This window comes from Lutzomyia longipalpis, chromosome 1 (genome assembly GCF_024334085.1).
Source record: "Lutzomyia longipalpis isolate SR_M1_2022 chromosome 1, ASM2433408v1".
Lineage (NCBI taxonomy): Eukaryota > Metazoa > Arthropoda > Insecta > Diptera > Psychodidae > Lutzomyia > Lutzomyia longipalpis.
The window spans coordinates 7,772,270-7,783,459 of record NC_074707.1 but is presented as its reverse complement, the minus strand read 5'-3'; the positions used below and the strand labels follow the sequence as shown (position 1 = coordinate 7,783,459).

The window sequence follows — 11,190 nt, the reverse complement described above, 5'->3', positions numbered from 1 at the left end:
ACATAAAGAGCCGGATCATTCATACCCACATTACTTTCTTCGTCTATCAAAATATAAATTAAGGTTTTAATGGTTAAGCCCCATCATTAACCTTTTCTTGGGTAAAAGTCCAGCACAGATTGCAGTTAATTTTCAATCTGTTTCATATTATTTTTAATTTTCTCATAAACTAACTAATGAAATCGAAAGATTTTTTTTATAAATTTAAACTAGCGATATATTTTTATAGGTCGTAAATGGGTTAAAAAAAAAAAATAGGGCATCAACTCAGATTGTTGGTAAATTTTACTTTTTTGTCGAATAGATAAATTGATTGAATTTATGTAGTTTTGAGAACAGTTTCAGAGCTTCTTACACCGGATTCTAAAGAATTTGATCAAAAATTGATTTTTCGTAGTCAAGCATTATGAATGCATTCGGGTTAATAAATTCTTTCAAATCTGTTAATAATCCTCGTCAATATTAAAAAAATTTTTTTTTGATCATAAAATGTTTTAATTTCAATATTTAATTTAAATTTTGAGTTATAATTTAAAGAACCAAAAATAATTCAATTCATTCAATCAGATTTGATTGTAAAAAAAAAAATTATCAGCATTGAGCATGATTCCCATTGATTATCTTCTGAATGTGGTTCACTTACGTTCACTACGTTCACTTAATCAAGATCAAGAGTTATTTTCAGGAGGTAGTTTTTAAGTATTTTGGTTGATAAAATACAAGTTTTTTTTATTGCAATCAATTTTTTAATCTCAAGAAGCTTTATGTAGATAACTTACCTTTCTGTGTTGATATAATAAAAAGTTCCGTGTTCTTTCATTTAGATTTTTTTCTAAATAAAATCCCTCCCATACTTGCAATGAAAATGAAAGATTGCAGAACATTTCAGGGGAGCTACCCCAAGCTTCTCATTTCTTCGCAATTCTTTTTTGTTAATTTTTGGCGTTTCAGACTGCGCAATAAATTTTATTTTATATGTATCACTCGACCAATTGGATATGTTTGCATTGTGGGCATGGTAGCTTATCATTGGTGTTGGAGTGACCTTGTTAAATGATTTTATATCGCTTCTGTTTACTTTATTTTATTTAAATATGATGACGCGATATCGAGCGGGAGGCAAAGTATATCGTTTATGTAAAATTTATTGTAGTGTATTGCCCATGATTGATGTTATGCCATGTGAATGATGTCTCAACAGTGTCTGATCCGTCTGATCACTTCGTCTGCCCTGAGAACCTGAGACGTCTTTTTTTTTCTTTTACCTAAACTTTGCTTTTGCTAACATGCAAAATTCCCACCAATTGACTTCTTCCGAGACGAGGCGCCTTTTCGGAGAAAGAGTGTTGGTAAAAGAAGAAAAGGAGATTCTTCTGAGATTTCTTTTATGCATTTTGGGAGTGAGATAGATTAAATCAGCCGTAGCAACAACGAGAGGTATGAGCTTAATGAATTTATATATTTGGGGTCAAACAAACAAAACAAATTAAGTTTTTATAGTAAAAGAGAGATTAAAATCGGTTAATTTACCACAAAATCTGCCGCAGTCGAGTTACCCTGGGAGCTTTGTCACCCTCCTATAATTTACTTGGCCTCAAACTCACATGACCAGGTAAGTGCGGACAATGTAGATGAGGGCACCAAGGAGGGTGCCGAGACGTATTTGACCTGAGTACTTTTGGGTGCCTTTCCTTGATATAAGCAAAAATCCCGGTATTCCCATCAATTTATTGTGGCTCCGTCATCTGTTGCTACGTCTCTCCGGTCTCCTCGTCACACTTCTTTACCTACAAAAAAAAATCAAATAATTCACTTTTTGCACCACCTAGTCAGGTGACTTAAATGCTCTACGCAGCATTTTAATACGCGATTTCTGCGAGCGAGAAGAATGCCCGAAAACCCTTATCAAGTTCTTTTTAAGTGCTTTACACCACGCAGAATGGCGAGACTCTCTCCACCAGTCGCGTCTCCAAAAGGTGATTCAGGTGGTGAGAGAAAGAGTGCAAGATATATTGATGATGATGCCTATTTTAACTGGAGAGCTTCCTAGTTCAGTTGCAGTGTGTCCACCAACGGTAGAAGACCTCCCAAAAAAATCAACTCAAGTGCAGATCAATTAATCTTGTAAACTTTTCCAAAAGGAAGCTTAGCTTTTAGTCTTAATCGTAAGTTTGTGATTTATTTTAGGTGTGTAATACGGTATTTGGTGTAAAAATTCTCTTTGATGGGAATAAATTATTATTTGTAAAATTTACTCCTTTAAAAAATCAGTGATTAAAGTGTTTGTTTAATAGGTTTAATAGCATTCATTAAAAATTCGCGACTTTTAATTTTTTTAAATAAATAATTGCTCGCTATTGATTGAGAAGAAGGGAAAGATGGCCTTAAATTGAAAATTTTGGAAATTGAAAATTTTTTCGTTTGGAAACGAAATAAACTTATTATTATTATTATTATTATTATTATTATTATTATTATAGATTTATCTTGCACTCCTTTGAATATAATAATTCAATACATATAGAATTTTAGCTAATTCCTAATGTTCTTTTCAATCAATTCTGGGAGCTTTAATGAATTAATTCAGAGAGATATAATTATGAAAAGTTATAAAGTTTTTCTTAGCTCTTAAAATTAAATCTTAATCTAAACTGTCTTATCTTGCAGATTAACTTAAAAGCTTTAAAAATTCCTTGCAGAAAGTTCAAAAAAAGACAAATAAATTTTATTCTAAGAGGTGAATTTTTCAAGAGCAACTCAAGCAAAAAAAATGAATCGTTCTGGAATTTTATATATAAGCCAATAATTTAGTTCCAAATGATTAATTTGAGAGGCAATAAACAAATAAATCTATTCAATGAAAAGAAAATCAAATCATAATTCTAAAAACTCCACAAAGATTATACTCCCAGCCCACTTTACCCCTATTGTAAAAATTGCATTAATCGCATAACAATTGATGACTCAATAAATCCTACGATTCTAATCTTTCCAATCTTTCACATGAAGTAAATAATTTTATTTCCAACTCCTCGTCACTCTTGTGGGAGCGATAGCAAAAAAAAAACGAGCTTGAGGGCCCCGCAAGATTAGGCACACACAGCTTGTGGTGTGAGAAAAAAATGAGAAGTGTGATGAGTGTGATAGAGAGAAATTTGGCGCGCGCGAGAGAGAGTAGAATTTTCTGTTTGATAAAGGTGTCTCTTCTTTTCGCAGAGCTCTCCTGCGCTTCCGGAGGGGTGATCGTGTGCTCGCTGCTTGCAGTCCAGTAGCCAGTTGGGGAGTGTATCGATGAGACATGGCCATGTGCTTGAGTTGCATTTGTGGCCACGCGAGTGACGACGACGGTGATGAGGGTGATATGCGGCAGGAGAGTCAACGACTGGCCACGATGGAGCCGTGTACAAATCTCACACAATTTGCAGCAGCACTGGCACTACAGGGATTCTTCCTTGTGGCCCTGGCATCTCCGGATGAGGTGCAGTGCTACTTCTGTGGTGTTCGGCTGTCCTCGTGGGAGGATGATGATGTTCCCCTGCGTGAGCATTTGCGGCATTCCAACAATTGCCCCCTTTTGCGTGGCGAGAAGACGGACAATGTCCCCATAAATGCACGTGTGATGGTTAAATTCCTCCGTGATGTGTACAAGAAGTACCTGAGTGTTCCCACGAGTCCCTACTGCCGGGAAGATCGACGTTTGGAGAGCTTCGATGAGTGGCCTGGGGGTGATGCTCGAGAATTGGCGCGCTTTGGGTTCTACTACGTGGGTACAGGATGGGATGTTGAATGTATCTTCTGCTACATGCGCCTGGACATGACACCACCAGTTGTGGGCGACATTGTGGCGCGACACCTCGAGGCGCCCGACTGCCCGCTCTTCCGGGGCCGAGCAAGTACGAATGTGCCGCTTGAACCCGAACAAACCAACCGGCTAATCTATGAGCTGGCTGGACAGAGACCTGCCAGTGATTGTTTGGTGCTCCCAGCTGAAAGACACGAAGCTCAGGAGAAAGCCAGGAAAATGCCACGAGATCCAAGGAGGGTCAGCATCATCACAAATCCCCTCAATGAGAGGTGAGTGGCTTTCTCTTCTCCCACAAATTTTATTCTTTTTCCCCCCATTTGTGAAGAAATTGCGAAGAATTGTGTTAGAATTGCCTCAAAATCCACGAAAAATGTCTCAAAAAATTATTTGTTGAGATAATAGTTTTGCAAGAGTTGTAAAAAAATTATCTTTGATTTATAGAGAGAGAGAGAGTGATAAATTTACAAAAAATAGATACGCGGTGTGATTAAACAGTGGAACCTCTCTTGGGGGAAAAGTAATAAAAATTTATCGCACTAATAATTAATTTCTTTTGTAGTAAAAATTTTAAGAAGTTTTAATTTTCTTGGGTGAAAAAGGAAGAACAGTTAATAGAAAATAATTAATTTAATAAATCCTTGACCTAATTTCAAAGGGGAATTTGCAAAAAATCATTGCAGATATGTCTTAAAAATTCACGCATCAATGCCCCACGATTAGTCAGAGGGAATTTTTACACTACAAGCAAATTCTTATCTAATCTTCTGCCTTATCCGCGATATTCTTTCCCTCTAATCTCTCTTAATTTTTTTTATATAAGTAGCACAGTGGCTCTAAATATAGTTTATGATTTTATTTTATTTGTCAAAAAAAATTATATAAATGAGAAATTTATCAGTAGAAGAACGAAATTCGTTTGGCCATTTAACCCTCATGAAATACCTTTAAATTACATAAATTCCGCTCCTTCCTAATTATGTAGACACACAACATTGTTGGGATTTATGAAATTAATAGGGTCTATGTTTAGCAAAGGTAAGAATGGCAGGTATAAATTTTTGCAATAATTGAAAAAGACGGTAAATTTTCTTATTAGATTCAAATAAGGATAGAGAGACAAGATGAGAATATTTAAGGCGGCTGAAACTAAATTTTACAAAACAATAAATAAAAACGAAATTAATTAAATTATAAAAGACTTGCAATTGCTGATTTAAATGAACTAGAACATTTAACAAATATTTTGCTAAAAATTCTTTCTTAGAACTTTATCAAAAGACACCTAAAAAATCATCCTTGGCAATTTTCTTAATTTTAATTTACATACAAAACTTTTTTTTAATTAATCAAATCTCTATTTTTCCAGGTACGTTCACACACCGATGCTTCGGGATTTGCACATTGAGAGGAATCGCCTGAAATCCTTCCACAGTTGGCGAGGGATGGCCGACAAGCACGAATTGGCGCGTCAAGGATTCTACTTCACGGGCATCGATGACGTCGTTCAGTGCATCTTCTGTCGTACCCAGTTCTCAAATTGGCAGCCCGAAAGTGATATTCTCGAGGCACACGCAACGCCCGGTCGGTGTCCCTTTTTGCGTGGCTTCGAGACAGCAAATGTGCCCCTTGCGGCCATCATGGAGGATGACTCGCCGAGGAACAGCCCGCTGCGTAGGATGATGGAGTGTGATGAAAGATGCCGCGAGATCTGCGATGAGACTGTTGAAGATGATAAAATGTGCAAGATTTGCTATGAAAATCCCTACGAGACGGTCTGCCTGCCCTGTGGACACGTTGCCATGTGTACACAATGCGCTTCTGCCGTTGATCGGTGTCCCTTCTGCCAGCAGAGATGTAGCATGGCCAGACTCTATTTTATGTGATTGATTCCATCAAGAGAATCCCTTCCGTCTTAAGAGAAAAAAACTCCAAATCAAAGAAATCAAGCCAAAGGCAGCAGAAGTAGGAGAAGAAAAATACGCAGAGTCTGAATGTTTTACATTAATTTAATTTAAATGTTTTTTTGCATCTTAAAATCTCAACACAGTTATTTATAGAATATTTTGGTTTTTAATTAAATTTTTTCATAATCTTTCATCCCGTTTTTTTTTACTTTCTTTTTACATTTCCCCCTTTTTATGGTTTATTACTTTTCTTCTACATCCGCATCCAACCTTCTAAATACATTCATTCATCAGCAAACACAATTCTACGGCGCTGTGGGACTTTCGGGAAAATAGAAGGACACACAGCACGTGGCCCTTCGAAGAGAATAATTCATTTTTTGTTGTTTCTCCTAGTCAGGAAAATTGTTTTAATCAGGACGATTTTCAAAGTAAAATTAGTATAAAATGACGTTTTTTTACTGATCCTTTCACTGATATTTTGAATTTATTCTAGATAACTTTGACAAAAGCTAAACTCCGATAAGAAGTTTTTAATGACTACCAAAAAAGAACTTTTTTTTGTTTCAAAGATTCATTAAATTGTAAATTTATTAATTAAATAATAAAATTCAATGAATTTTCATGAGAAGAATTTAAAAATTGGAGAATTATTAAAGAAAAAAAAGTTTTTCTCTGATTAAAACATTTCTAATGCCACCCGTAGAATCTTCACAAACATGCACACAAAATTCACCCACAAAGGATTTAATCGCCCAATTTTAGTCACACCTAAAAAGGAAGAATGCTTAATATTTACAGAGTGGGTTAGGAGATGCACAAAACTCACTAAATCGTTGCTTTTCTCTTTCTTTTTTTTGTTGTAATTTCTGTTATTTATTTTGAATATAAAATTGAAAAAACATGGTGCGACAAACTCTAATTGAGGTTTTAGAAAAAAGAAACTTTTCGAAAAATTACGCTGAAAAGTTTCAATTTCAGACCCTGAAAATTTTCTTTGAGCTCCTAAATTCCAAAAATTGAGACAGAATTCTTTTCAAGTTCATAAATCTTTAGAGTCCAAAAATTTTAAATTTCTTAAATTTTTCTTCAGGCTCCTAAACACTCCTTTGAACACTAAAATTGAAAATTTAGTGACTTTTAAATTTTTTTAGGGCATTCATTGCTTTGATCAGTATAATCTTACATTTAAATACTCTTTATTTACTCGAAAAAAAAATCTTTTTTTATGAAAAATTTGTCGCACTGTTTTGGGCAAGAAAAATCCTCATTACTGATCTATTTTTGTTGAATAAAAAAATTTAATACAAAAGAGAAAAATTGGTCAACAGTAAATTGCATTTAACACTTGATTAGAGTGATTAAAACCTTTCTTTAACGCATACTAAAAAAAAAAGCCACAATGCCGCACCTTATATAAAAAAATTAAAATATAGAAAATTCTCTAATCACCATTTTCTCAGTTTTTTTTCCTTTTGTTTCTTTTTAAATAATAATAATAAAGATTTGTATATTATAATAATTAATAAAAGTAATTAATAGCTTACGAGGTTAAAGAACAAAAAATATTCTTTATATCCCAAAATCACCATTTTGCAGATAGAATTTGTTTAGTTGCTTAGTTTTTTCTTTTCTTTTGCCTTTCTCACTTGACTTTGTCCATCTGTCGTAGTTATTGTGTGTTTGTGTTTAAGGTAAAGGGTTTTTTTTTTCCTTTTACAATCCCTTAAATCTAAAACGATCTTACATTGTAATGCTATATATAACCTGCCTAGCAATTCTACATTTATGTATATATATCAAATTCTTTTGACCTCCAGGCTTGATATATAGCTTATAAATTAATGAAATATATGATTTTTGTTTAGAGCTCTAAGCACTAAATTTACGTCCTCATCCACTTTTTTTGTTTTTTTTTATTTCTTTTTTTTTTAATCACTACAGTATATATAGAATTATTGTAGCTAAAATATTACAATGTTCTCTATATAATTAGAAAGTCACAAGTACAGTTTTTTTTTCTTTTAATTATATCCACCTAAATTCCTTCGTTTTTTTTAATCTTTTCTTTTTGTTTCTTTAAAAATTATTAATCTTTATTCACATTTTATTCTCGCCAGAAGCAAATCGTGTCTTTTTGTTGTAATTTAGTCAAAATCCCACACCCTTTTCCCTCAAAGAAAGAAAATTCTTTATTTTTTTGATAAAAAAAAATGATTTTTTAAGCGTTTGTCACTTAATATCCCGGCTGTGCTTATTTAATTTTTTTCTTCGTGGACACGAAAAACCATCCGTTGATTGCGTTTTGTGTTTTTTTTTTAGTTTGTTTCCTGTAGCGCCATCCCAGAGAAGATTTACTCTTCACCGTGAGATCATTTTTTTGTTTTGTGATAAGAAGGTGTCAATATCCTTATTTTCAGTCCTGAATTCCCTTCTTCACGTCGCTGGCGTTCTCCCCCTGCACAGTGCCCCAAGCAAAGCACGGAAGCCGCACACACTGGCGAATTTTCTTTTTTTATTCCTTCTGCTGATGCGAATGATGGCTATTCGATGGTCCACTGCCGGATCCGGAACCTCCTTCGGTCTTTGGCTCACGCGGTAAGAGGTACACAGATCCATCGGCTGACAATTGCAAGCTATACTGCGACGATGAGTATGGATTCCCGTCCTGATCTCTCATATACTGCAAAGATGAAGTAAGAAAAGTATTTAACAATTAGTATTGATAAACCCCTTAAATCTTCTTTTTTGAGAGAAAATAAATTCCAATTAAATAACTCACTTGAAAGACATGCCGATAGAGTGCCGTAAACTTATCCATAACCCTCTTCTGCTCCATCAGAGCACTATCCCGATCATGTATGAGGCGACTCTTGTGATTCCGCACTTCCTTCACTTCGTCCGCCAGCGAGAGAATTTGGTCCAACTTGCGTTTCCGGCAATTCTGTGCGGCCACCTTATTCTTCCCACGACGCCGTATGTCACGTATGAGTGAGAGTTGCGTCTCGCTGAGTTCGTGCTTCGACAGGCGCTCATTGAACTCATCCATTGGGAGGTTAATGATGTCACACACAGGCATGGGAATCTGTTGGATCTTCTCAGTTATGAATTTCTATTCTCTTACCCAAAAATAACATTTCATTTGTAAATCAAAAAAACTTACTCCAAGTGCCTTTGCGCGTTTCTCATCGCGCGTCAGATGCTCCTCTTCGCTCTTCTTGTGCGCCTTCTTATCTCGCGTCTGTGGCTTTGGGATTACCCCACTACTCTGCGGTAGGGTGTACGTGTGATTGTGACTCACAATATCGTGTACACCACCCCTACCATGGCGAGCGGCAAAATCATGCGAGCACGAGTACTTGATCTCCAGCGGGGGAGCCAAATGGTGACTCTTGGAATTCATCAGGGGTGCTGCAGCAGTGCCCATGGCGCCTGCTTCAATCCCATGGGGTCCACTTGCCCCACCTGAAGCCCCCTGTGGGCCCATACTGTACTGATCGTACTCATACTTAATCCCCGTCGTTGGGGGCATCGTGTCCGTCGTCTGGGGTCCCAGGGATGGGGGTACAGCGCTCGTATTTTGCTCCTGAAAATAGCGCTTGGCGAACATGTGATGCTTCTTCTGCGCCACCGGTGGCGCTCTTCCTCCGGACTCACCCAAACGACCACTGTAGCTATAGTCATACGGACCACCGTATTTGCTGAAATCAGAAAAAGCAGCAAAAACATTATGATTTAATCTTCCTCAGCGCATAACTCATGTTCTTGATGATTCAACTACATAGCGCGCTCACAATACTTTGTTTTAAATATTGGAGCAGCGAAAAATATCATTAAATATCATTTCATTAAGACTTTACTAATTTCTTGGAGTTTAGTGGTGCTTAGTTCATTAATTAATCAATTAAATTTCCGTTTAAGTTATTTGTTGAATTTTCTATAAACCACAAGAAGAATAAACATTCTTCTCTGAAAGGCAAATTAACTTGAACAGAGCACTGTTTAGATTCTTCTTCTTTTCCAGCTCAAGCTTGGGTGCACGATTTTTAATGATTTTTAAGAACAAAAAATTTCTTTTCCAAGTTTTTCCCTTCTAATGTTAATGTTCAACTTCAAAATGGCTAAGGCCACAGGATATAAGAAATTAAATAAAATAAAAAAGTATTACATTTAATGATCCTTTACCTTTGATACTCTTGTGCTGAATCACTTCCTGCATCACCCCATTCCCCGTCCGAGAGCGATGGTACCCGCTCTGAGCCCATGGAGCTCACTGCACTGTCACTTGATGTATCTAGGCGATCTCCGTGGGCACCCGCGAGACCTCCGATCCCATTGAGATTTGTTTGCATCCCAAGTAATCCACCGCTGTTGCCGAGACCCCCAGAAGCACCACTAATGCTACTCCCGAGTCCTCCATTTGTAGCCGTTGAGTTGTTAGATGTTGAATTGTGGTCCAGCATTCGCATTGTGTACATACCTGAAAGAATCCAACGGTTAGGGATTCTCATCCTATACAAACTCATTCAATTTATTTATTTTTAATTTCAATCCTTTGTGATTAAAGAAATAAAGTTCCTCTTCTGTTAAGTTTGAAGGCACAATTAATGAATTTCAATGCAATTTTTGCGTAAAATGCGTGAATATTTTTAAAATAAATAAAAAACTGGATTAAAAGCAATTTTTTATGCTACCAGAAGCATTTTCTACTTCCGCTTGAGGATTAATTATTTCACTTTAAACGGATGATTGGAAATCAAATTTCTTTTATTGCCAAATACACAAAAAATTAGCGATAAAATTTCTTACACTAAGAAATGCTTCTGTTGCAAAAATCCATAATATTTGTGTGGAAGAATGATAAGAATGTTTCTGGCTATCAGATTAGCATCAGTGCTTGTTGTCTGTCTTCCTAACCTAAAGGCATGCAGATTTCTTCTTGATTGCGAATTTTTCTTTATTTTTTTCCCTTTGATTTTGAAACAATTTTTCTCATGCGTCACACCTTCAACAGTTATCTTATCGCACACGTATTTATCCCAACAATTTTCCACTCACACATTCAAACACTTTTTCCACCTTTTACATGCGCAACAGTTTGATAAGATTTTTTTCTCTCAAAGAAGAAAAGTTCTTTTGCAAATATTTTTTTCTCTTTTTGTGGTATTTCTTAAAAATCCACGCGGTGTTGGAGATCTCGTGATAAAATTTTCCTCACACTAACTCATATAAATCTCATATATTGTGCTTGAGATTGTTGAGAGTTGGATGAGTAAAGAGCTGATCAACACCCATTTATTTACCATTTGCTCAATTTCGCCACTTTTTCGCATGATTCATTGCATTTTGCTTTACATTGTTGCTCCCTCACAATATATTCGTGTCACGGCTCTTTATCACTACAAACTTGTCCTGATAACGTTTTTTTTTATCGTCTTTTATTCCTTTCTCAGTGACCACACACTGAAATCACATCAATTT

General features: G+C 35.8%; 2 protein-coding genes across 9 annotated transcripts in view; one reads left to right on the top strand and one right to left on the bottom strand.

The window, feature by feature from the left end:
* Nucleotides 1–2,058: 2,058 nt before the first annotated feature.
* Nucleotides 2,059–5,902, top strand: LOC129786691 (E3 ubiquitin-protein ligase XIAP-like). Of its 3 annotated transcripts, none has more exons than XM_055821871.1 (3): nt 2,059–2,165; nt 3,217–4,074; nt 5,172–5,902. In XM_055821871.1, the coding sequence occupies exons 2-3, from the start codon at nt 3,299–3,301 to the stop codon at nt 5,686–5,688; spliced, it is 1,293 nt and encodes a 430-aa protein (XP_055677846.1). In that variant the 5' UTR covers nt 2,059–2,165; nt 3,217–3,298; the 3' UTR covers nt 5,689–5,902. The 3 variants fall into 3 exon arrangements, with proteins under 3 accessions (XP_055677846.1, XP_055677861.1, XP_055677854.1); XM_055821886.1 differs by having other exon boundaries at nt 2,059–2,187; XM_055821879.1 differs by lacking the exon at nt 2,059–2,165 and having other exon boundaries at nt 2,970–4,074.
* The window catches only part of LOC129786644 (segmentation protein cap'n'collar), a 36,438-nt gene continuing 31,039 nt past the window's right edge, over nt 5,792–11,190 (bottom strand). For 3 of the 6 annotated variants that reach the window (XM_055821824.1, XM_055821790.1, XM_055821807.1), the window contains 4 exons: nt 9,895–10,189; nt 8,873–9,410; nt 8,492–8,794; nt 5,792–8,392 (listed from right to left, as the gene is read on the bottom strand). In XM_055821824.1, coding sequence (XP_055677799.1) covers nt 8,225–8,392; nt 8,492–8,794; nt 8,873–9,410; nt 9,895–10,189 — 1,304 coding nt within the window. In that variant the 3' untranslated portion in view covers nt 5,792–8,224. Of the gene's footprint in view, nt 8,393–8,491; nt 8,804–8,872; nt 9,411–9,894; nt 10,190–11,190 lie in introns of all 6 variants that reach the window. The other 3 variants (XM_055821815.1, XM_055821799.1, XM_055821780.1) reach the window with 1 other exon arrangement.